This window comes from Coloeus monedula (genome assembly GCF_965178545.1).
Source record: "Coloeus monedula genome assembly, chromosome: 4".
In the NCBI taxonomy this organism is placed as follows: Eukaryota; Metazoa; Chordata; class Aves; order Passeriformes; family Corvidae; genus Coloeus; species Coloeus monedula.
This window is the reverse complement of record NC_138784.1, coordinates 72,509,017-72,535,262: the sequence shown is the minus strand read 5'-3', so window position 1 is coordinate 72,535,262 and position 26,246 is coordinate 72,509,017. Positions and strand designations below refer to the sequence as shown.

At 46.2% G+C, this 26,246-nt stretch overlaps 1 protein-coding gene across 1 annotated transcript in view; it reads left to right on the top strand.

Moving 5' to 3' along the window:
- Positions 1-14,284: 14,284 nt before the first annotated feature.
- The window catches only part of LOC309572294 (store-operated calcium entry regulator STIMATE-like), a gene marked incomplete at its 5' end in the record, with an annotated part of 29,123 nt that continues 17,161 nt past the window's right edge, over positions 14,285-26,246 (top strand). The window contains 3 exons of the mRNA XM_082280454.1: positions 14,285-14,393; positions 25,233-25,281; positions 25,500-25,595. Of these exons, the coding sequence (XP_082136580.1) occupies positions 14,285-14,393; positions 25,233-25,281; positions 25,500-25,595 (254 nt within the window). The remainder of the gene's footprint in view (positions 14,394-25,232; positions 25,282-25,499; positions 25,596-26,246) is intronic.

The following is a 26,246-nucleotide window of genomic DNA, read 5'->3' as shown; positions in this document are numbered from 1 at the left end:
GGAATTGGGGGTTTTTCTGGGGAAATGTCAGTATTTTGGGGATATTTCCACCATTTCCATGCTCCATCCCTGGAAGTGTTCAAGGCCACATTGGATAGGGCTCTGAGCAACCTGGTCTAGGGAAAAGTGTCCCTGCCCATGGCAGGGGGTTGGAATGAGATGATCTTTAAAGTCCCTTCCAACCCAAATCATTCTGTCACTCTGTAACTTTTATGTTCCTCTAGTCCTATAAAATATCTTGTGCCCAGCCCAGTGGTAGGATGGGAGCAGTGAGAAATGTCCACAGAGATCGATCCAGATCTGATCAATGTGACAGCACAGGGCAGAGAATTCACGTTCCTCCTCTGCTGAGTAACAGGAGTTACTCAGGTAGGAAAGGACTTTGATTTTCCTCATGGCAAGCTTTAAAATGCACTTGATTTTGAGCTCAAGTTTTCAAAAAATGAGGCCAGTAGAAGCTTTTTGGACATGGATGGAACAGCACTTCCTGGCAGAAGAGGCTCCAAAGGCTTTTCCCCAGCTTTGCCATAGAAAAAAGGCAGAAAACTCAGCATGCAAAGTCATTCAAAGGCATTTGCACAGCAAAGGCAGCACTTTCAAAGGAGACCGAGAAAACTCAGACCCAATAGGGGAAGGTCAAGATTTCCTTTGGACTGCTTGGAAAATCCTCCCTGTGTGTGTGCTCAGAGAGGTGGCCCTTGTGGGGGAAAACCACGCGATTACAGAACAACTTCCCAAAAATGATTAGTGCCAGCACTTGCAGGTTGGAGGCACAGAAAGGTGACATCCCCACGTGACTGGTCACAGTCCAAAGATCCATCATTAGGCGGTTCTGCCTCCCCATTCTTCATCTCACCAGGTAGTTTTAATGCTAATCTGCTTAACTGCCTTTTTATAGCTGGTAGCTCGAGGCTGGTTGAGTTAAGAAACCTTTACAGCTGTACAGTCATTTACAGGGCTGCTTTAAGACATGGCATTTATTATGTATGAAGCTTTATAACAACCATCCATATCAGAGCTGATGGAGAACATGAAAGCAATACAGCACTGCTCCTTCCTACAGCACTTTGTTACAGGTGACAAGAGATAGGAGATCCAAAGGCTCCGTAAAACCAGGAGCAGGAAATTATTTTCCTAAGAGACTTCTAAAGGATTTAATGACAAATAAGACTTTTAGAGCCACAGTGGAACAAAGGGCTGCTTTAATTAAAAAGAAATCTGATCCCATAAAATGGTGAAGGTTGTGTTCATCTGTCTGAGCTAGGAGATGTTGAGATAACTGCAGCTGAAGTATTAATCCCCTTCGAAACTGGGGGGTGGGGGGAAATCACTGCAGAGACCTGGAAAAGAAATTCATCTCCCTCCAGGGTAAATAGCAAATATTTTATCTATGCATGGGACTTCCAAACTCCCACGCTTGAGTATTAACTATGATCTGTCTCAATAAAGGAAAACTGGTTTCCAGGACCAAAGCAGCCTGTGAGACACCTTGGTCTGGGCCTTTGGGTGAGAAGAGTCCCAAATCCAACCCAAAACCAAGCAGAAGCCCTGGTCCCACAAATTCCAGTAGGGAGAAGAGATTGCCCACAGGATCACTACTTGTATGACAAAATTATGCAGGTACTTACAAGTTTTGCTGCACTGGAGCTCCACTGTTTTGAACTTCTTTGAATTAAACCCTACATGAATGTGTTAACTGGGAAGAACTTTCCTTCCAGAGTATGAATCACTCTGCAAAACTATATTAAATTCACTGTCACTGTAATCATTCCCAAAGCAGACAGAAGTTTAAATCACTCTTCCTCCTCTCCCAAAGCAAAGCTTTCAGCTCCCATCTCCATTTCAAGGCTGATTACAAACAGAAAGTCTTTCTCCTCCTAGAGTTTAATCAGTTTTGTTTTCATGCTAAAGACAAGCCCCAGTGTTGAGTTTCATTCGTAGTGGTTTCAGCCTTTTTCGTTCTGGAGAGCTCAAGAGCCAGCTCCTGTAAATAAAACCACTTTCTAGCACTAAATACTTCTCATTTACACCCACAGAGCACCTGGGACAGCTTTTCCAAGAAATCCATTTGTGTTCTCACTCCTCACCATGGCAGAGCATACACAACCTTGTATAAAGGCATTATAAAGAGTTCATGAGAAAGACACGTGGTGTAATGAGGCTAAATGAAAATATATGTAATGAAAGCTTGGAGAAAAAGCATTCACACACTGGCTACGAAGAGCTAATGTCCACTTTAAGTGGTATCAAGAGCTGGAGCAATTGAAAGATAATAAGGAGAAAATGAGTAATGAATCAATTTTATTGTTTGCCGTTGAGCAGTCCTCGCTGGAGAGAGTGTGTTGATACTGCCTGATAAAAGGGATGGATGGGAACTGACAGCAGCAGGGACAAGTACTCCCACACTTTCTGAAGAAATAAATGATTTCTGGAATTATGTTTGCCTCAGCCAATAGGATCCTACTGAGAAAAAATGGGATGTTTTCTTTTGGAGATCAGTATAGACACCACAATTGAACAGCACGGTATTTATGGAGAGCGAAAATTCCAGCTTTATTGGAGAGGCAAACTCACTTTGCATTTTTCTTGAATGTGGCTGTGCTGGCTCCCCCAGGAAAGGTGACACCCACTCAGATCTCCCTGTGGGACTCATCTCTGCTGGCATATCTACCTTTTTTATGCATTATAGCCCTAAGCCACCACTTTCCACTTCACCTCTTTGGTTTGGTATGGACTCCAAATTCACACTTGCCTCCCTGGACTCACAGAATGGTTTGGGTTGGAAGGGACCTTAAAGACCATCTATTTCCAACCCCCTGCCATGGGCAGAGACATCTTCCAGTAATCAGGTGTTACAACCTGCCTCAGGAGGTGACAGTAACCCAGGTTCTTGCTGAGCAAACAAGCAAATGAGCAAATGTTGGAGCCATCAAGCATAAACATTTCAGTCTCCCACACCAGGCTGCTCAGAGCCCCATCCAGCCTGGCTTTGACCTGTGCTGCAGACACACCTATCCAGAAACCATAAAGCTGCTGTAGTACATTCCCTGTTAGAAAACAGAGGAAAATGAGTCCACACTGGCATTTCTTCCTGTTACAGCAAGACTCATTCCTGTAACCAAGCTGATTTGGGTGTCTTCACTCCAGTCTGAAGGGTGGAAATCAATTTGGCAACTGTTGTCTTACTGTTTCTCATGTTTCAATTTTTTCATCCCTGTTTAATTCTTCATCAAAGCACAATTTATGCCTAATTGTGGAAATCTGAATCTCACTGACTAACGTTATTTCATCCATGTGTTAACTTGCAAACATCTGTGATGGCAAGCAGATGTCTTCTGGCCTTTGGAAATCCCTGGGCATTCAGGGGTTTGTATTTCAGTTGTAACATCCAGAAGTGAAGAGATGGGAAGGAAAAGAACATATGGCCTACATCAGCATCAAGCTAAGGGGTCGCCTGTTAAAACAGCAGCCCTTGATTAGGGCAAGGCTGAAAATAGAAAAAGTACAGTAGAATAAAGTAGAAACCCCGTTTAGCTTGAGTTTGAAATAAGTATTGAATTAAAAATAATTTCTTATTGAATGGTACAGACCTATTCCTCCCAGGTAAAGAGGAAAAGTCTCAGGAGGAAAAGTCTCAGGCTTGGGACCCCCACCTTGAGCTATGCCAAAAGCTACAATCTCTGCAGAACTCATGTGAAAAGATGGTAAAAGTCACTAGGCACAGATCTCCTTGAAGAAAATTAGCTTTTCAGCCTGTAGAGTTAATATTCTGGTGCAATCAGTAAAATTTAGGCCAATTAAAAGCCTTTTTTCAGCTGCATGTACCAGAGGAAGGTGATTGTAAAACTCCACCCCTTCACTGGGGCAACACTGTCAGAAAAACTTTTAAAGAGCAGATCTCGTGTCAGACACATATAGTGACTGGGGGTTGTAAATCACTCTGCAAACCAATTTTCTAACACTTTTTGTTATAAAAAGAACTTGTAGATGTGTTATATTGATGGAATCATAGAATCCTTAAGGTTGGAAAGGAGCATCTTGTCCGTTGCAGTTATGGAAAGGAAGAGCAGGGCTGCAGGGTGGGATGGATTTGTACGATCATCTCTAGCAGCTGCTGACTTGCTCCTTCAGATATTTCTCTCTTCTCCTGCTAAAGATGGAAAGGCAGTAAAAACATGACTCCTCTGGGATGCAGCTTCTCTGGGATGCAGCTGCCAGACATTTTGTACAGCTTTGCATCCATACAGTGGTGGGCTTCGGAGCCAGAGAGAGCTTTGTCAGTGAGCTGTGCTCATGTGAGCACTGGGACTTCTCTGTAAATAACTTTAAGGATCCTTCCAGAAGCTACATTCAGGCATGGGGTGAAGAGGCACAGTTTGAGGAAGCCTAGAAAGCCAGTTTTTGCTGCAGGGCTACACCTCAGAGACCTTAAGTATTCAAAAGCAACAGACCCAACTCCCTGCAGTTACAGCCTCCCCTCCAGAGGTGAAGAAGGCTCTGAGCTTTGTATGTGTACAGATTTATGCTACAATAATTCTGCTTGAAAAAAAGTTGTATCTTGCAGCATGTGTCCAGTGTTTGGGAACTAAAATGTGAAAACACAGCTCTGGTAAATGGATTCTTTCAACTGAGATTGGTTTGTATCAGATCTCATCTAAGGGTGAGATTTACACATCTGATCTAATGCCAGCTGGAACCAGGAGAAAGATTCCCCTTGAGTTCATAAAACACAGGGCTGACCAAAGTAACCTCATCACTGCGTTCATTGCTTTGGAAAACCACTGGATATCATCATGAAAAAAAAACAAAAACAGCAAAGTTATTATTTCAAATGAAATGCGTATTCTAGAGCAATGTGTTTTAGAAAACACCACCAGATTTGAGGCTACCTATCACAAGAGAAATGAGCAATCCTCCCCTTGGTGTTTTCTTTGTGACTTTTGTTCCTTGCCTAACTCGATGAAGTCACTGAGAAGGGATTAAACCTAAAATCGAGATTCCAGCATGTCTTCAGGAAGAACTGGCTTAGCTGAGCAGTTCTCTGTGCCTTCTGTGGCGCACACCCAGTGTTTGCAAGTTGGATAATGAAGTGGGAGGAGACTCAAACTGACTGATTTCCTGGGTAGGATCCTAAGGATGCTAAGGAATGTAACACAAGTCTCATTGCTTTAATTCCTCCTCCCGTTTAATATCCAGTAGGATCATTATGGGCTTGTGTGTGCATATTTCTCATCAGAGACCAACTAGGTGAGTAAAAACCAATAGTTTTAAGACAGTTGATGGAGTTTATTTAGCAATCCCTGGGAAGAAACACTGTACGTGTAGCACAGGGGCAGACTTGACTGAGGTTTTTAGGCTGAAGTCAATCTTCTTCCTGAACCTTGAGAAAGTTTGTTTGTTGCAATACTTGTTGCACCATTTCTAATCCAAACTCTATTAACAGCCCTTTTCTTCCACATTCACACGTTTTTTCTCATGGAAATTCATCCAAGTGAAATTTAGCCAAGGCCTTCTTCCGAAAGATTTTTTGTACCTGTAAGGATCTATCACGCTCCTGACCTGTAGTTCTGCAGCTGAGATTGCACAGTAAATATGAAATAGAGTCCTTGAGCAGGTTATTAGCTTAAGGTTAGGTAGCATGTGCTGTTTTGGAAACACCTCAGGAGAGGTAACTGAGGTCCTTCCCAGGATGACTCTTTGCAGCCTGAATGGAAATAGTATCTCTGATGCAGCTGTAAAAAATGCATTAAAGGGAGTAGAAGCGGTGTCTCAGCGATAACATTTATAAAACATCAAGGATGGCTTGTGAAGGAACCTGTGGTTTTCAAGTGCTAATGGAGAAAGGCTCAGGAGCAGGGAATATTCGCCAGGTCTTGGCAAATTAGCATTTTATTTCAAGGCTCTCGATGAGCGATAGAACTCGGGGGAAAATAATCAAGGTCCTTTCTGGTTCGTGCTACATGAATGTTGTGAATATTTAACGTTTCTCCAATAGGGTAGGTCTCCATTTCCTAACCGATCTTTTTGCATAAATAGTTACCCAGGCTGTCAGATTCCAACATCCAGCTAAAGACCTGAAAGGATTCATCCAAACCTACAACTGTGCAGAGAAGAAAGCTTCCTTTTTCCTGGGGCAATCTCAGGTCTGCCACAGAGACAGAAGAGCTGTAAGGAACAAAACCGTATTTGATCGGATTTTTTCTCTTTACCTTTTTTTTTTTTTTTTTTTTTTTATCCTGAAGAGGAATTTGATCCTCCTGCACTGAGGGTGTTGAGAGGAATAAGATCTCCAAAAGCACAGGATTAGGACACTACCTGTCTGTTCAAGAAACAACAATGCATCACAAGGTCAAGCTGGAGATACAGGCTGGCAAAAGGAAGCAGGGCAGCTGAGAAAATGCAGTTCATGGAGAATTTAGGAGATCAACTCATCAATTCTCCCACCTCAAGAAGGAATTACCCAGCTGTCCCTGAGACAAGATTATTGGTTGGACTCAACTAATAGTTGGACTTGATGATGGAAGTCCTTTCCAGCCAAAATGATTCTCTGATTCTAAAAAGATGGATGTTCTTAAAATCCTCCAGTGGAAGAATTTCTCTCTCCGGCCCCAACAACTTATTGCATCTCTTAACTAGCCTTAGTCCTGGAAAAGGTGTCCTGATGCCAACCTAAATCCTCTCTGTTTCAGTTCAGATCCAGGGAATTTTGCCCAGATCTCAATGGCCATAAATTCAAACATATCTTAAGCTTGAAGGAACTTGCACCTGGCCATTCTCACATAAGAAGAACCCAAGTTTAATTTTCAAGAAAGAAATTGATTGGAAAAGCAAACGTTGAGCCTTTCTAGCAGCTCTATCCTTGCCCAAATAGTCACAAACCGAAGGATCGCCTTAGAACCATTGAATGGTTTGGAAGCAACCTTAAAGCTCATCTAGTTCAGCCCCCCTGCCAAGGCTCACCTCTGTAGGAATGAGCATGATATATGACCTCAAGAGAGTCAAACTTGAAGCAGGGCCATCATCCCACTGGGATGGTGGTACCTGTGAGGGTTTCCTCTGTGCTGTTGTAGGACCTCCCACTTTGTCCTCCAGCCATGGGTGAAGGGATGGCTGTGCAGAGGAGTGGGCTGTGCTCAGGGGCTGATTTGCAGAGCTGAGGTGTTCTGAATGAGGGGAGGGGGAAAGGGAAGCTGAAACCTTCCTCTTTCTGCCTCTCACAGTTGGGCACAGACCCAAAAGCCACCGTCCCCTGCCCCTCAGGCTTACACAGCCAGGGTGAGCAGGGCAGGCAGTGTTGGAGAGCCTCAGCCAACAATGCCACGGGCCCTGTAAAGTAGGAAATGATTCCCATTCATCCAAAGCAAGACACTGAACATCTCATAATAACACAGCTAAAGCACTTACTGAAAATAGAAAATAATTACCTTGACAATTACTCCTTGGAGTATCCTGCAATACAAAGTCCTGGCTGATACAAAAATTGGTTTTGGCCTCTTGCTTATGAATATAACCTGGAACAGATTGTTAAATGTGCCAGGCCTTGTAAAATGGGTAATTCAGCAAGAATAAGGTCTAGCTACTATTTAATCAGCAGGGATCACTGCTGCTGGCAGCATGAATAAAGCCTGTTCCAAGTATCAGCTAAAGGAAGTTTTCTCAAGATATCTTGTTTTCAGAAGTAACTTCTTCATCACATGATAAATAAAACCAGATGAATAATTTACATGATCATCATCCTGGAAAGGGCAGCTTCGTGTGTCCCCCTCCAATTTACCACAACAAGCATCTGCAGACCTGCCAATGGCTTTTCCTCATCCCCACCATCAAGCTGGGGACCCTGGGGGTACAAAACACCTGAGTGTTTTGGAGGCAAGTGAGTTGAAGGAAACAATGCTGTGTTGCTATAAAAAAATGGACATTCATGTTTTTGTGACTATTTTCTGACATGAGGCCATCACTGAACTGCCTGGGGCTGGAGAAGACTTAATCCATCTGATCAGGATGGGTCAGAGGAAGATGTCCTGAAAGAGGTTATTCCTCTCCACTGGCTACGAAAGGAGGCAAGAGATCTCTCAAAAGGGGACATCTGAAGCCAGGTAAGGTGGATCCCACCCAAGAGTAACTTGTGCAGAGCAGGGGTTGGATTTTTCATCCTGTGACTGTACCAGGACTGCACTAAGGGCATCCAAGGCCATGGCAACACTACAAAAAGGAGTAGACCTAAAAAAAAAAACCGCACTCCTCTGGATTCCAAGCCAGCAGCTTTTCACAGCTTAGTGCCCTTGAAGTGAGGAAGCCTTGAAAAGCTTTGTCCTCCTCCCAGGTCTGTTTTGAACTCAGAGCCCAGCCACAGCACAGGCAGCTGAGTGTGAGCAGGTACCTGTGCTGTGCGTCAGATGTGGGCTGGACGATTTTCCCAGTGCTGCAAAACACTTTTTTTTTTTTTTTTTTTTTTTTGGGGGGGGGGAAGGGAACAAAAAACTAACTTGTTGTTTTGGGGCAGAACAATTCCAATAACTTCGGTAACTTTTCATTACTGTACTGGAATAGTTTTGTCACAAAGCCTGTTCCTCCAATGACACCTATTATTCCTGCAGGTTTTTCTGGAGGAGAAAATATCCCAGTTCCTTTCTGTTTCTTATTTTCTCAAATGCTTGCCATCTTTCTTTGCTTTCTCCAGACTCCAACACATCTTTGTGTGATAGGAAAACTGCAGTAAACCCAGCAACTGCCCAATTTTTCTATAAAACTCTCCAGATCACCTCCCAACAGGATGTGCTTCACTGCAACAACTTTTTTGTTATCCACTCACATTTTGTCTGCACATTACATCTCCTGAAACTCCTTCCAGTCACTTTCTGCCTCCTTCCTTCCCTACCACTCACTGCATTTCCTTCTGTTGACTCTGGAACCATCCCTTCAGTTTAACAAAATAATTCCTAATTTCCACCCTAACCTCATGAAGGGTTGCAGACTCTTCTAGCTTGATATCCTTCACCCTCTCCTAAGGGTTTAATTTACCTCACCCAGCTTCAGATGCCCACCTGGAGCCATCACACTTCTCCTGATGCAGCAGCAAACAGCTTTTGGAGCAGCTGGGAGGGTTTGTCTGGAGGTGGAGCTCCTGCAGAGCCCTTGGTTTTTACTGGGGCAGCAACACAAACCTTCCCCAGTCATCCTCTCAGAGTAGGAAGTAAAACGCCCTTGACATGATTTATTCTTGTCAAATCCACACTGGCTGTTTTTTATTACCTTATTATCTGCTAGGTGCTTATAAATTGATTATTTGATAATTTTAACAGTGTCTTCCTGGCCTCTGGAATAAAGCTGGTGGGTCTCTAATTTCCCACACCCTCATTCCCCTCCTCACAGCCAGGCACAGCATTTACTCTTCTCCTGTGATAACTCCTGAGGAGCCAGACTGTAATAAATGGTTAAAAGTTTGGGGGTTTTTTGGTTGAGAAGAAGTTGAAAGTTGCTTGTTAAAAGATTGGGGATATACAGTTAATGAGTTAATTGTTACTGTGACTGTACAGTGTAATGTTGCCATGTGCCCGCTAGGTGGTGACACCAATGGGGGAAAGTAATGGGTCTATAGACAGGAGGAGAATGTTCTAGAATGTTCTTAAGATGACTTAATTATTATGAGGTAAACATCCTGAGGAATTATTGGTTAGGGGGCAAACCAATCACTCGGCGCCCCAGAGACTGATGGAGCTGAACACCAATGAGGACCCCAGCAACGAGCCAGCAGAGGGAGGATCTGAGCTGCACCAATCACAGCATCAGAGAGAGACCATAAAAACTGCCCCGGGCTCCGCCCCTGGGGCTCTTCCTGAGGAACCTGAATCCGAGGGAACGCTCCGAGTGTCACACTGGTTTTTTTCTGGGTTGTCGGGTGGGACTTGGGCTTACCTCGAGTCTCTGCTCCTGGTTTTCTTTTTAATAAACGAGCAGACTTACACTCCACCCAAAAAGTCCAAGCCTCGTTTATAACAAGACTTTACCCTGCCCACTTCACAGCTACTTTTGCTTAGGTTTCTTCAGGCCCTTGAATCCATCAGTCTTGACTCCTCTCATCTTTTAACCTGTTCTTGTTCTGTATTATTACTGCTCATGTTGTTTTAAGGTAATTTCACTTGCTAATCCTTTTTGGAAGGATGGAAAAATGAATGTATTTTCTATGGTTTCCATTATTTGGTTTTCCATTCTATCCTAGATTACGTCATAGAGTAGAATGTTGTTCTTACAGAGAATTAATGAATTTACTCCATCCTTCCTTTCCCCTGTACTTTCATAAATAGCCTGGATTGGTTTTTACATTCCTTATCACTTGAAATTGCTTTGGTGTTTCTGATTTCATCATTAAGCACATGGCCTAATGTTTTAATTCATTTTTTTTAGTTTTTTTTTCCTTTAATGATTCCTTTATTAAATTCTACTTATTCAAGTAGTGTTTACTTTGTTTCTTTTCTCTTTTGCTGGGTGTTTTTCGAATTATAGAAATATAGAATGGCTTGGGTTGGATAGGACCTTGAAGACTACCTAGGTCCAACCCCCCTGCTATGGGCAGCAGGGACACCTTCCACTATCCCAGGCTGCTCCAAGCCCTGTCCAACCTGGCCTTTAAAACTTCCAGGGATCCAGGGGCAGCCACAGCTTCTCTGGGAAACCTCTGCCAGGGCTTCACCACCCTCACAGGGAAGAATTTCTTCCCAATATCCCATCTAGCCCTGCCCTCTGGCAGTGTGAAGTCGTTCCCTGTTATCCTGTCACTCCATGCCCTTGTCCAAAGTCCCTCTCCAGCTCTCTTGGAGCCCCTTTAGATGCTGAAAGGGGCTCTAAAGTCTTCCCAGAGACAGAAAAACCTTGGTGGGGGGGGGGGGGGAAGCAGGGAATGAGTAGTGAGGCATCTTAATTGCCAAAATAATAGAGCAGAATTTAATAACCAAAGCTCCTGGGCTCCACCTGGGATGCAGAAAAAGCTTAAGGACTTTTTTGCATGGGTTCAGAAAACATCAATATTTTGAAGTGCAAATGGTACTTTTGATAAAGGAAAGCTGTGTTTTCACAGAGGAGTGTGGAGCATCAACAGCCGCTGAAGGATATCTGCCTCTTCCTGCAAGGAGGGGGGAAGTCAAGGGGTTCTGTTTATTGCCCTCTTGTAGCCTGAGTGTTTTCACACATGGGAGGCACTCTGCTCTCTTGTAAAACTATCAGCACCTGGAAATAGGGCCTCGGACAACTTTGTCCTGCTGATAAAGCAGCTGGGAGAAATCACCATTAATTGGACTTGAAGAAAGGGGAGGAGGCAGCACTGGCTCCGAGGGAGCTTTTGAAAAATTGTCCGCTTGGGCAAGATCCTGATACATCACAGATACTTTGCAGGTTATTCATAAAAACTAAAATTTTGTTTAAGAAATACACATCTTGTTTAAATGTCTTTTATTTTTGCCCCCTTTGTTTCACCAATTGCTGTATTGTACCTGGGTAAGTGGAGTCCAAGGCACTTCCCAGGGGAAAAATTACTATCCAGCAATTCTTGAAAATGCTTTTTAAGCAGCAGCCTGGGAAATCCGAGAAAATGCAAAAAAAGTTAGAGCCTGAGGAAATCTGTGTTAAAATGTGTACTTGCTTAATAGATGCTTCCACATACAGTGTGTTCAACTGGCTTATGTAAAAGTATCAACTTTAATACTTGATTTAGAATTTAATATAAAGGCAACTGACTGCGAAACACAATCACATTTACTAGCTCAGGGGAATGAACCTTTTTATGAAACTAACAATTGCACATACAAAATCAGCTGAAAATGAGTTAGTGAGATGAAACTTCCACCTTCCTGGCTGAACTCGTGATTAAACCATGATTAAAGTCAGTGAGTTAAGTGAACATCTATCAACCGAAAATTCAATTCACCCTTGGAAAAGAAAGAGGAGGGACTATTTTTGTGATTTCAGGGATGTGCTGGCTGAGTTGAGGAGGGATAATACTCCAGCCTAAACTGCCTGGCACTAACGACCTCCCCCAGAACAGGGGATTCCCAAGTCCAGAAATAACACAATTCCCTCCTGTGTTGAAAACTGACCTATTTGGGCAGGCCAGCTCCCATGATTTTCTTGTCTCATAACATTTACTACTGTTTTTAAGGCCATTGCTCAGAGTCATATGACAGGATAAGATTTGCAGCCTCTCTGGTTTTGTAACTAAACACAAGCTCCGACCCTGCAAAATCAGGGAGGGAAACTTCAGTGTGTGACCCCAGTGCTCCCTAAAGTTGGCCAATACACAAAAGTGTATTGAAAAGAGAGAGAAAATGAAATCTGCCCTGTGGGGAGGAGGCCGTGGAGGGGGGTGGCACCAGTGTTACACAGAGGAGCAAAAAAAAGGAGATTTGAGGCTGCAGTTTAAGAACCTGACCCCATCAGGAGACTCAAAATCCCACCAGGACTCCCCCAGCCCAGCACTCTAAACCCTGCTAGGATCCTCTCCAGCCTGGTACCCCAAACCCCACTGTGACCTCCCAAACCCAGCACTCCCATCCCTGCTGGAACCCCTCAACCTGGCACCCCAGTCTTCACCAGGACCCCTACCAACCCTCCCCAGTCAAGGATCCCAAACTATGCCAGGACCTCTCCAGCCAGGACAACCCAAACCCTGCTGGGACATCCACATCCTGGCACCTGAAACACTTCTGGGATTCCCTCAGTCCAGCATCTCAAACCCCAACAGGACCCTTATTCCACAAGGATTCCCCAAACCCAGCACTCCAAACCTCAGCAAGATTTCCCCAATCCAGCACCACAGTTCTCTCTAGGACCCCCCATCCTCATCTCCATAATCATCCCCACCTCTATCTCTGTCCTCATCCACACCCATAACTCCTGTCCCCATCACTGTCTCTGCCTACATCTCCATCCTGATACCCCGTTCATCTCTATCCCCATTCCATCTCCAAACTCATCTACATCCACACTGTCATCTCTGTCCCCATCCCCACCTTTATCTCTGTCCCATTTGCACCTCCAACCCCTTCCACATCCACATCTCCATCTCTGTCCCCATCCTTCTCCCATTCCCTATCACCATACTCATTCCCATCTCCAAGTCCATCTCCATCCCCATTCCTATCCGTGTCTCCATTTCCATCCTCATTCCCATGCCTGTCGCTGTCTCAGTGTCTGTCCCCACTGCATCCCCATCTCAGTCTTTGTCCCCATCTTTGTCCCTGTCCCCATCTTCATTCCCATTCCCATCTTCATCCCCATGCCTCTGTCTCTGTCTACTTTGTATCCCCATCTCTGTTATAAACGAGGCTTGGACTTTTTGGGTGGAGTAAAAGCCTGCTCGTTTATTAAAAAGAAAACCAGGAGCAGAGACTCAAGGTAAGCCCAAGTCCCACCCGACAACCCAGAAAAAAACAAACAGTGCGACACACAGGACGTTCCCTGGACTCAGGTTCCTCAGGAAGAGCCCCAGGGGCGGAGCCCGGGGCAGTTTTTATGGTCTCTCTCTGATGCTGTGATTGGTGCAGCTCAGATCCTCCCTCTGCTGGCTCGTTGCTGGGGTCCTCATTGGTGTTCAGCTCCATCAGTCTCTGGGGCGCCGAGTGATTGGTTTGCCCCCTAACCAATAATTCCTCAAGATGTTTACCTCATAATAATTAAGTCATCTTAAGAACATTCTAGAACATTCTCCTCCTGTCTATAGACCCATTACTTTCCCCCATTGGTGTCACCACCTAGCGGGCACATGGCAACATTACACTGTACAGTCACAGTAACAATTAACTCATTAACTGTATATCCCCAATCTTTTAACAAGCAACTTTTAACTTCTTCTCAACCAAAAAAACCCTTTTAACCATTTATTACATCTCCATATCTGTCCCCATCCTCATCCCCGTCCCCAACTCAACTCCATTTCCATTCCCATCCCTGTCTCCATCTCCATCTTCATCCCCACGCCCATGCCTCTGTCTCTCTCTCTGTCCCCTTTGTATCCTCATCTCCAACCCCTTCCATATACCTATCTCCATCCATGTCCCCTTCCCTGCGCCCATCCCCAACCCCAATCCATCTCCATCCCGGGTGCCGTCCCTCCCCTCCCGCCCCGCCCCGGGTGCCGCTGCCGGCGGGGCGGGGCGGGGCCGGGGGGCGGAGGCGGCTCGGGGCCGCCTTTGTGCGCGGCGGGGCCGGGACTGTCCCATTTGCGTTTCCGGCCCCGTTCCGTTCCCCGTTATCCCGCACCGCTCCATCCCGCCCCATCGCATCCCGCAGCTCCATGGCCGCCCCCCGCCCGGCGCACGGCTGCGGCAGCGGAGCGCTGCTGGGGCGCTTCGGGGTGCTGCTGCAGGCGCTGCTGGCTCTCTGCGCCTTCAGCACCCTCATGCGTGAGTACCGGGGGGCTCGGGGCACCCCCTGCCCGCGGGGGGACCGGCGGCACCTCGGCGCCGCTCGGGGGTGGGTGCCCGGTCACTTAAAAACACCCAAGTTTTGTGCTAACTCCCGGCTGGGTTTGGGAGGAAGGGACGTGCTGTGGATGTTGCCGAGCCGGCGGTTGCTGCGCCAGATGCTCCTTCTTAAAAACTCCCGTCCCCAGCCCTAATCTGATGGTAATGAAGGTCCGCGGAACGCGCGGCTGTAATCTGTTAAAAGTGGCTGCGCTTGTGTTGGCCATTGCTCAGTCACTTAGAAAATTTTAATGAAGGGTAAGAAAGTGTTGGTGTAACCCCGCGAGTTGCCGGGGAGGAGCTGACAAAAACGGGGCGGGTGTCCGACACGGCGCTGCGTGGGGAGGGTGGGTTAATTGCGCTGTGATGCTGTTTTGTTTAATTTTCGCTTCAGCTGCGCGAAGTTTTAGGGCTCGAGGGTCCGGGGAAGGAGGTTACAGAGAGAACGTGTTTTGCTGGTTACTGGGAAGGGGTGGCAGTGGGAGAAATCAGTTGAGGAGTGAGAAAAATTATCCCGGGGTGTGATTTCCAGGTCCAGAGGGAACGGCCTCAAGTTGTACTGGAGAAAATTTAGAGTGGATATTTGTAAAAGCTTCTTCCGCGAAAGGAGAAGGCATTGGAACAGTCTGCCCCGGGTAGTGGTGGAGTCGCCGTCCCTGGAGGGATTTAAAAGACGTGTGGATGTGGTGCTTAGGGACGTGTTGTCGTCACGGACTTGGCAGTGCTGGATTAATGACTGCACTTGATATTAGAGGTGTTTTCCAACCTCATTGATTCTGCGATCCTGTGAAAAGGTGGGGAGCACTGAGGCTGAAAGAGCCGTGAAAATTTACTGTTGTTTTGTGCTGCAGCTGTGTTTTGCTCAGAGCAATGTGTGTGTTGCTGCTCTTCAGGGTTAAGTGGTTTAGCACAAGTTCAGTCAACATGCCAGAACTCGATCTGTTTTCCTTGTTTAAAAGCCTGTGGTGACTGTGAACCAAAACTTCCAAGTTTTCTGGCCAAGTAGCTGCAGATTTTGAGGTTCTCTTGTCCCCCCTCTGCCTTCTGGAAACCACTTTCAAAGGCTCCAGCGCTGCGGTTAAGGCCAGGCTGCCAGGGAAAACTGCAACAAGTTCTTCTAGTGGTAACTGATACCTTCTTCCAGCTGGAGCAGCCCAGTTGCAACATGCCACTGCTTGTGTTTCACCAAATTTTGACAGTAAGAATAGTGGTAATTTCTTTTTCTGTTCCTGTTCCCCCTAGTGATGCGTTCATATGGGTTAATTGTCCTGTAAACTCCATGGGGTGTCCCATAAAATCAAGGACTTCAGTAAATCATGTTGGAATACCTCTGTGGATGAGGCTACATAACCCCCGCTAGAAAATCATCAACCCTGGGCTAACTGCTGGTGCAAGGGCTGGTATTTCCAAGAACATTAACAACCTCTTGGTTAATGAAGAGAAACCGAAAGCTGATCCTGTGCGGTTTTGTTGTGACTCATCTGTGGTGGAACTGCCGGCTGGGACCCCAAGGGCAGATGTGTTTACAGTCCTGGGATCCCAGTGACAGCACCTCCTCTGGCTATAGCTGGGCTGGTGGTCCCTAAGCCACCCCAGCTGGTCCTTATCTGTGCCCCAGTCACACACTTCTAGCTGCAGGCTTCCTTGGATGTGCTGGAGGGGCTATTTGTGTGCTGACTCCTAACCCATGCTGGTTGTGGTGGGCTCACCCATGATTTTGTGTTGGGCAGCAGCTTTTGGGCTGTTTCTGTGGCCCATTCAGTTGGCAGCGTTCTGAGAAGGAGGAGGCTCTGGTGTCTGGGAGGTATGGAAGCCTCTGGAGCTGAGGAAAAAAACTTGCTGGGAACTTTGATGGCATCTTCTTTGCATCCAGCTCAACATCAAGACAGGCAGTCCTGGCTGGGTAACTACATCATCTAGAACTTGGGATGCTGCTGTGTCTGCAGTCAGCCCTTTGACACTTCTGCCTTCAGTACTGTGACATTCTTGGGGTGTGTTTCTGTTGGTTTTATTACTGTGATTTCTGCTTTGCTGGGATGTTGCAGGCCATGGGTTGATGAGTGGAAAGGAGGTCCACGAGGGTGGTGAGGCCCTGCCACAGGTTGCTCAGAGAAGCTGTGGATGCCCCATCTCTAGAAGTATTCAAGGCCAGGCTGGATGGGGCTTAGAGCAGCCTGGAATAGTGGAAGGTGTCCCTGCCCATGGCAGGGGGTTGGAACTGTATGTCCTTTAAGGTCCTTTCCAAGTCAACACCATGTTAGGAAATTCCTGTCCAAACTCAAGCCAAGACCTTTTTCATTCCTTCTACTTTAAAGTAGCAGCTCAGCTATAGGAACACCTGGATTTGGATAGGTGAGATTTCCAAATTGTGCAGATACTGTTCACAGCTCTTGAAAACATCTAGAGGAACTCAGACTAACAATGATGTGGTGTTCTGCAAAGTTATGCAGGTGTGTGTGTGTGTGCATGGGATGTGCTCAGAGTATCCCTCCAGAATGTGTGTCCCAAGCATGGCCACTGCAGGGAGGATAAGTTTGTTTCTATCAGAATAATTTGTGTCGTTGAATCTGTGTTTCTTGAGGCTTTGGGAAGATTCTCTCCTGCCAACCTGGTAGGAAAACGTAATTGAGGAGGAAATTAATCTTGAGTGATGGAGTGGGGTGGTTGCTCACTGTTGCAGTGCAGTTTGTGAAATTGGTCCTTTGTGTGGTGAAAACGGGAGCCAGAAGTAAATGATGCCCAGCCTTGGCAGGGAGTCAGGACAGCTGTTTAGTGGGGTTTTATTATTCTGTCAACTCCCTTGAGCATAGTGATGACAGAGTTCATTTCAGCCTACAAACACTCTGTTGCTTTTCCAGCAAGGTCTTTAAGGTTGTAGTCGAGCCTAATCCCAGTGTTATAAACGAGGCTTGGACTTAGAAAACCAGGAGCAGAGACTCGAGGTAAGCCCAAGTCCCACCCGACAACCCAGAAAAAAACCAGTGTGACACTCGGGACGTTCCCTCGGATTCAGGTTCCTCAGGAAGAGCCCCAGGGGCTGAGCCCGGGGCAGTTTTTATGGTCTCTCTCTGATGCTGTGATTGGTGCAGCTCAGATCCTCCCTCTGCTGGCTCGTTGCTGGGGTCCTCATTGGTGTTCAGCTCCATCAGTCTCTGGGGCGCCGAGTGATTGGTTTGCCCCCTAACCAATAATTCCTCAGGATGTTTACCTCATAATAATTAAGTCATCTTAAGAACATTCTAGAATATTCTCCTCCTGTCTATAGACCCATTACTTTCCCCCATTGGTGTCACCACCTAGCGGGCACATGGCAACATTACACTGTACAGTCACAGTAACAATTAACTCATTAACTGTATATCCCCGATCTTTTAACAAGCAACTTTTAACTTCTTCTCAACCAAAAAAAAAAAGCTTTTAACCATTTATTACACCAGTATGACCAGGGCTTGCTGTGGTTGCAGCTTTGCCCCATTTGACAATCAAACGGCAAAGAGGTGTTACCCTTTCCACCTGCCTGGGGTGGCTTTGGAGGCACTGTGGCTGTAAGGGCAGTCGTAGAACTGAGACACAAACACTTGAAAGCAGAGGTGGTGGAGCCCAGCAGCTGTGTGCATGTGGCAATCTGGATTTCTGTGTCTCCTTGGGGAGGTCATGACACTGAGGAGTGGGGATAATTGTGCAATCCCATCCGAAGCAGTTTGTAATGCTTTGCCTTGGGCATCACTCAGCTGAGCGAAGAAAGCTCATTGCAGTTACCTCAGCTGCAGGGGCTGGGTGTGAGTTTGAGGGCGGAGTCCCTGCAGTTGCCTCTATTCATTGAAAACTTTTTTTTTTCTTTTTTTGAGGAAGGAGTTTTACACTAGCAAAAGCTGTCCAGGTGTGCACCGGGGACAGCAAAGCTCTTTGAAATGAGGGAAGATGTTTTGTATAAATTGTATCCATAGCCTTCTTTGTGAATTAACTGGAGTGCAGGAGAAACAGGTTTGGGGAGTTGGAGGATTTTTGTCTCCACCGTGAATGGAAAAAGCTTTCCCTGGAGCTGGTATATTCATTTTCTACTCTACCACAAACAGTGTTGAGGACACACATGAACATTTGTTTCTCTTCCAGCTTTTTCTTTTCTTGAAACTGTCTTGGCAGCCCTCTGAGCTGCTGAATGAGGTGTAGTAGCACTTGTGATGTTGGTATGAAAATAGATTTTGCTCTTGGAGAGCACTCAGACTGCCAGGCAAGGAGAGCTGGACTGGACTGAGCCCCACAACCCAGTGGGAAATCTGGTTTTCAGCTTTGTTTGAAAATGTGTTGATCCTGCCTCATGTGACAGCAGTGTCTCCTCTGTCACATCACTGCTGGACGTGCTTTTCCAGGACATCTTGCATTGAGCTTAGTCTTAAGAAGGCAGAGCTGTTTGCAGTAGGGACCCTGGTGCTGACCCCCAGGCAGGACTTGGTGCTGGAGATGCTCTGTTTGCACCTGGGATGGTATTTTAGACACTGGTCCAAGTAGCTTGTCCTGAGGCAGAGCCACAGAATAGGAGTTTACCAGACTTCCTGTAAAAGAAATGGTGTCTCTGTGGCTGAAAACAGTTGTTAAAGAACATCAGAAATATCCCCTTGATCTGTGGTCTGTGTTTTCCTGATCCCTTTGGATTTTCCAGCTGACCTTTCAATGTTGCTTTTCTCCTGGATGGTAAAATGGGAGAGAGCAACTTTGTGTTGAGAACTTTGAGAGGGACTCGTGGAAGCTGTTGCACTCATCTCCACCAGAGAAATCAAACTTAACTCATATTTTGTGACTTTTTACTAGGCCCTGTAGTGATAGGGAAAAGGGCAATGGTTTTGAACCAAAAGAGGATAGATTTAAACTAAATACAAGAAGAAATTTTTTACCGTGAGGGTGCTGAAATGGTGAAACAGGTTGCCCAGTGAGATGGTGGATGCCCTGTCCCTAGAAATATTCAGGGTCAGTTTGGATGGGGCTCTGACCAACCTGGTCTAGTGAATGGTGTCCCTGTCCGTGGCAGGGGCTTGGAACGAGATGACCTTCAAGGGACCCTTCCAACCCAAACCATCCTGTGATCCTGTCCCAGTGTTAAGTTCAGGGTGGTTGCTGTACGTATTTTGAAGTGCTGTTTGTGTGCTTCAAAAGTATCCCAAGTGCTTTCTGTTTTGTGTTTTGATTTTACACTGTAAATACCTCATAAGGGTGGGTAGAAGTGTGAGTCCATGTCAGGACAAAAAAAGAAATAAATGCTAGAGCACTTGATCTGTCCAGACTTCCATTCTGTTCTGAAATAAATCTGCCTAGGACACAAAAACACTGCAGCTTTACCATGCCCAAAACAGGCTCTGCTGGCTTTGCTTGCTCTCACACAAGTGCGTAACTGTGTGCGATTTAAATTGTTCACACACAAGAACATTTAAATTCCAACTTCACCCCTGTAAATGCTTTTCCCTCTAGAGAAAAAACAAAGCCACAGAGGTTAACAGTGTCTCTGGCAGTGTGAAGCTTGGGTCCTTGCTGATTTACATGTAGGTTTGTGGGTTAAGCAACGAGCTGCACATGGCAGGACTCCCAGCACATTTCTCTTCTGCTTCAGTACATCTGAAAACTGGATGAGCTCGAGAACACGTGTTGCACTTTGTGGGCTGGAAGGTCTGTGCAGCACTCAGTGTGCTTCATTAAGCTGCACACAGCTTTCCACAAAGCTTTTGAATTGCAGCTGTTGATTGCTCTGACCTCTCCTTGGCCGTCACCCCTTGAGCAGCCAAACCGAGTGGTGGAGGCAGAGTGGGGAGTGGGAAGCTCCTGGTTTCTGAAGGAACAAAGGGGTTTGGGGAAGATGAGAAATGAGCTGGCAGAGTAGAGCTGCATGAGAAGTTACCTGTGATCCGTGGGCAGCAGAGCACCTTGCACGTGGATGAGTTGGTTCTGTAACATGAGGTGAGCAGTTGATGCTATGGGTGACTTAACGCTACATAAAACTTTACAGGGAAATTAGTCTTTTATAATTATGAGGTGGAGCGTGCAAAGCTTTAAGGAGTCTGTTAAATTTCCAGCTGTTTTTTTTTTTAACAGCATTTGTAAGAAAACTGTATGGCAGAGAGACTTCAATGATAAAAGTTGGGTTTGGATAAAATGCTGTCTTAAATGCTAAAAGGGAGTATAAAGTAGATGATCTTTAAGGTCCCTTCCAACCCAAACCATCTGTGATTCTATGGTAACTGCTTGTGCATCACTTCATTCTTCAGGTGTTGTTCTCTTAATGATCTTGGATTTTATGGTCTTATTTCCTTGTCTAAACTCCATTTTTCAAGGGACTGTCTTGCAGTGTAGAGATGGTTTATATAGAGGGAAATCACAACTGCCTCCTCCAGGACACTCTGTGTTTGAGCTGGAGCCCAGCCTCTGTCCAGGTGTCCTGCAGGATGTACTGCATCAGCACATAATATGTTCTGTTCTCAATGTGCAAAGCACAACTGATGCTTGTTACCTCACAGCTTTGGTTGGTGACCACCTGGCACTTGGCCATGACAGCTCTAAGAATCTGTGTAGAAATAAGACACAGGGGGTTGAGCTTAAAACTGAGAACCATGCCAGGGTATGCTGTGGCCTTCATTGGGGCACTTGGAGTCTCCAGAAGGATGAGTGATCCAGCTGAGGCTCCTGAACAACCTGGGCTGGTGGAAAGTGTCCCTGACGATGGCAGGGAGTTGGAACGAGATGTCTTTAAAGTCCCTTCCAGTCAAACCATTCTGTGATTCCATGAACGTAGCCTTGATCTCTGTTCCTTCCTCTGCCAGTTTTCCTACTTGTGCTTGCATTCTTGTAACTGGTACAAGGCTATTTGGAATGACTAAATACACCTAGTGCAGACCAGAGGATGGAAGTCAGTAGCAGTCCGTGTCATCAAGCCACTGACAGGTGTTTTGAGGAGGAAAACCAGGACTTTTGCTGCTCCCTGAACCTGATGGGAAATGGAAGTTTCACACTTTTCTGGCCAGCAGCATGTTGGCTGCTCTCTGCAAACAGTGGCTGCTGCTTCCTCCCATTGTGTCTGGGGTCGAGCTGTCTGGCTAAGAATAGTGCAGACCCCAGGGTTTTGGCTCCGTATCCTGCATGTTGGCTTCTTTCCTGCCTGAGGCTTGGAAAAGGCCTTGGGAAAGGGTGTGTCCTGCAAAATAGGTGGTAATATGTTACTGGAGACTGTACTGCCAAAAATAACACAGAGGTTGGGTACGGGAAGAGCTTCTCTTTCCTCCCTGGTACAGTAGCTCCCAGTCCTCTTTGGCACAGGCCAGGAATAAAGTCCTGACCCTCTTGCTAGTGGGATGTGGCCCCGCAGATGGGGTTTATGGCAGTCAATTTAGTCCACTCTTAAAAGCAGGTAACAGTATCACCAGTTTGGGGCATTTCAGCCTTTATTTTTGGTGGACCTTTCACAATTTAAGTGTATTGATGCATCTTGTAGTACTTCTAATAAAAGGTTCATCCCTGTGGCTTCAGTATCCATCCCCTGGGCCTGTGGCTGAGCTCGGTGGGGTCGGGCTTGCATGCCTGTGAATCATATCCCAAAAGCTTTGGCTGTGGAGTCAGCAGCTCCCTTCCAAACCTCAACTTCAGAGTCCTGTGGTTGATTGCAGTAAGATTTGTCAGGGGGGTGGTCTGGCTTTCAGCCAAGCATGTCTGACCATCTCCTAGGGAAATAACTTTCCCCCTATAGTTTTGTAGAAACCTGACTTGGTAGCCTGTTTTGCTGATCAGCAGCTGGTTGATGCTGCAGCTAATTCTGCTTAAATTAAGGGGTTTATACCTGTTCTGATGTACAAATCTGCAGCAGATCTGCCTGAATGCAGTGTGGGGTCAATGGGGGATGCAGGGAGGATGCTCCAGCATGGGTGAGGAACAGCACAAGGGAATAGGGCTGTTGTTGCTGCTGCCCTTGTCCTGATCAGTTATAATCAGAGAATTTGTGTAAAAGCAGAAGTAGACTGTGGGACATTGACTGTGGCAAGCTCTGGTAACTTCACAGCATTTATCTGTGTCTAGGGCAGGCAAAGCTGTGTGTCCCCTTTCTATTGCATCAACAGAACACCATGAATATTAGCCTCTATGTTACCCTGGAAAAAGAGTGAGGACAGCAGTCATTGTGCTTTTATCTTCTAGCTTTCTGATTGTTTCCAGATCTACATTGAAAGACTCCTCCAAATCTTTCTTCTTTTAACATTTCACAGGTTCTCATTCAGATGTCAGCTTCCACCCAGCCTGGTAGTTCTGAGGGAATTTCAAGCATGTATGATCTTTATTGTCCTTGACTGAGGAGGAAGGGCTGGGAAGTGTTTTGTTTCCTGCCCTACCCTTTCTCAGCCATGGGCAGGGAATCTCTCAAATTGTCACTCGTCTTCCTTCCCTTTTGGTTCAACTTCACAGCTTTTTGTCTGCAGCAGCTGGAGCCGAGTAGGGGCAGAGTGGTGATTTGTGAGGGCACACCCTGAAGAAGGCAGGCTGTCATCCCAGTGGTGCTCTGCTCATGTTTGATGGGATAGACCTGGGTCCCCTTCTCCTGACCTTACAAAGTCTCAGAATCAGAACGGTTGGGAGCTTAGAGATCATCCAGTTCCACCTGCTGAGTGGAAACACATTTTGAGAAGAGCAGAGGAGATTTCAGCCTTTCTGTAGCCTCATCCAGCTGAGCCTGTGCCCATGCATGCCATGGCTTGGCACTCTGTAGGGCTTGGAGGAGGAGAGGGAAGCTTTGCAGTGGCTGCTCAGTCTCCAGAGCCCTGCTGTGCTCACTAAGGACAGAAGTGCTGCTTCACAGAGGGCTCCATCATCTCCTGGAGTCTTCAAAGATGTGGTGCTGTTCCTGTGTGGATTTAACATCCCCCCTAACCCCAGGTCACAGCTATCAAACAACTCTGCTCTCTGTTTAAGCTCTGGTAATCTTGGCTGGATTTCTGGTTTAATTTGGAGACAGCCTGCTGCAGCTCTGCTCAGTAAATGCCCTATTAAGCAGTTAATTATTTCTCTATAATACTAGCTTTTATCTTTAATACAACAGTTTTACTGTCTCTGATAATTACACAGTCTCAGATAACTCTCTTAAATCTAATGAGGCATGACAAGCTGTGTTCAACAAGGCACCACACCATTAACTTCTTACCTCTTACTTGTCATCTTATCACACTGAATTACTGTATTTCTAGCCTGAGTGGCTGTGGATACATAACATGTCACTTCTCATTAAGAAAATAATGAAAATCACGCCTGGTGCTCCTGTGGTTGAGCTAGTGGTCAGCTGGCTGGCCTAATGGCCTGAAGACCCCTCCAAGAGCTTCTCTGCAGCATTGTGCTCTTTGCCCCCATGAGCTGAGGGTTGGTTTAAACACTTCTGGCCACTTGGTTGGTCTGTGGGTCTGATGCTTGTGGGTAGGGGAAATGCAAATGGGCCTTTGAAGGACACCAGTGATGATAGATCTTGTCTGTACTGATGGAAGTCATTGCTGCAGGGATATCTTGTGGTGGGATTCAGCTGGATGAGGGCCAACAGCTTTTTGTTTCTGGGCAGGGATAGCACAAACTGCTGCAGCAATGTCTGGTGTAACTTGACTGATGCTTTGTTATTCATTACTGGCAATAATGGATCAGGTCATTGCAGTGCTGGGTTTTGGTGGGTTTGAGACTGACACAAAAGCCCTGCACGTGCCTGACTGAAGTTCTGGGATTAGGGAGATCACAGGATTAGAGAATGGTTTGCGTTGGAAGGGACCTTAAAGCCCATCTCATTCTACCCCTTGCCATGGGCACTATCCCAGGCTGCTCCAAGCCCTGTCCAGCCTGACCTTGGACACTTCCAGGGATCCAGGGGCAGCCACAGCTTCCCTGGACAAACTGTGCCAGGGCCTCACCCCCATCACAGTAAAGAATTTCTCCCCAGTCTAAATATCTCTTCTTTTAGTTGAAAGCAGTTCCCCATTGTCCTGTCGCCGTTACCTTTTCATCTATTGCCCTGTCGCCTTGCCAGTAAAAGCAGTACAAAGCTGCACTTTTGAAATGTCAAGGCTCAGGTCAGGGAAGTCCCTGCATCCTTCCACATTGCATCAGGAAGGCATTTCCCAGGGGAATGAGCCCAGGCTGTCCCTTGGGGGGAGCCTGAGTGCTCAAACCCAGATGGAGAGAACAGAGCAGTTACCTGACCTTGTGTGTTTCCAAAGAAGGAAGAGTTCCTTTGCTGTCACTAACGTAATTTCAAGTTCCCTGGGAGGATTTTTTAGGGCTGGTAGGTAGTGATGACCCCTCCCTAGCTTTCCCTAGGTCACTTCCCATGGCATGGGAATGCTGTTGCTGAGGGATGCTGACAGCATGGGATGCTGGAAGCACCCACCTCTCTCCAAGCACCTCTGCTGTCCATCCCGCTGACCCGTGGGTGCAGGCATTGCCTCTGGTTGGTTTGCATCCAGGCCAGAGAATAGAGCCATGGAATCATTAAAGCTGGAAAAGCCCTCCAAGGACATCAAATCCAACCATTAACCCAGCAGTGCCAAGCCCACCCCTACCCCGTGTCCCTAAGCACCAGGTACATGTCGTTTGGGCACTTCCAAGGACAGTGATTCCACCACCACCCTGGGGAGGTCCTTTGGCTTTGCTCAGCTTTTACCTTGCAAATGCTGAGGGTCCTGCAGGATTTTTTGACTGCTTCTGCAGTGAAGATGGGTGTGGGCTGCACACGTGGAGTGGTTCATCTGGGTAATGTAACCTCTCTAATTCTCTTTGCAGTGAAGCGATTTAAGGAACCAAAGGCAGAGAGGCGTCCCTGGAGGATATGGTGAGATTTTTCATTTGAAACTTGAAAAGACCGTGTTCATAATATTATTTTCTCTTACATGAACAATCTTCGAGGCCCCCTGTGTATCCTGCATGACATTTAGTTGTTAAATGAAATGTGCTGCTGCCTCCCAAGGAAACCTCCATAAAGTAGTTGGTACTCCCTAGAAATGAAATTCCCTCTATAGCTTCTCCAGAAAATCTTGTTTTTTCCTCCAGGTTTTATGATACCTCCAAGCAAGCAATAGGTGCCCTCTTCATCCACTTTGCCAATGTTTTTCTGTCTGATCTCACTGAGGAGGACCCTTGCTCTCTGTAAGTACACAAGGCACTTGAAATCATGCATCTGTCAAAGGGAGAACTGTGTTGGGAAGGGTTATAAACAGTGTAAACGGATCCATTTGAAGCACTGCCTGGAGATAAACCCTGCTGAGCTTGTTTTTGTGGTCTCTGTTGTCTTCTTTGTTGGTCCTGTTTGGGGGGATTTCTAACCCAAACTTCAGATGTCATGTGGAAGTGCCACCTTTACTTCAGCCACTTTGCAGATAAAAATTTAGTTTCAGAGTTAACCTCGTCTCATTTTGAGAAACTCCTCTAGGCTCCAAAATGCTCCGTAAAACTTTCTGGCCCATCTCCTTTTTTTATATTAAAGTGCTGCACCTTGATACGTTTCTTTAAGCAGACACAAGTTTGGCTGGGGCTGCACATAACCCCTCAAATGATGTATTGTTGTTTTTTTGAACGGACAGTGTTTTAAAATAAACCCTTTCATGCTTATGCTGTGCCTTTTGGGTGTGTTGTTTATTTTTGATGTGTGTTTTGTGTTTCCCTGCACTGCCTGGCTTGTCATCCTGAACCAGGCAGCTTAAAACCCTTCAGCCCTGTCCCTGGGCTTTGAGGCTCTTACTCTGTGTCCTGCCTGGTACAAACTGCCAGAGCCTCATGTTTGTATGGAATGCTCTGATT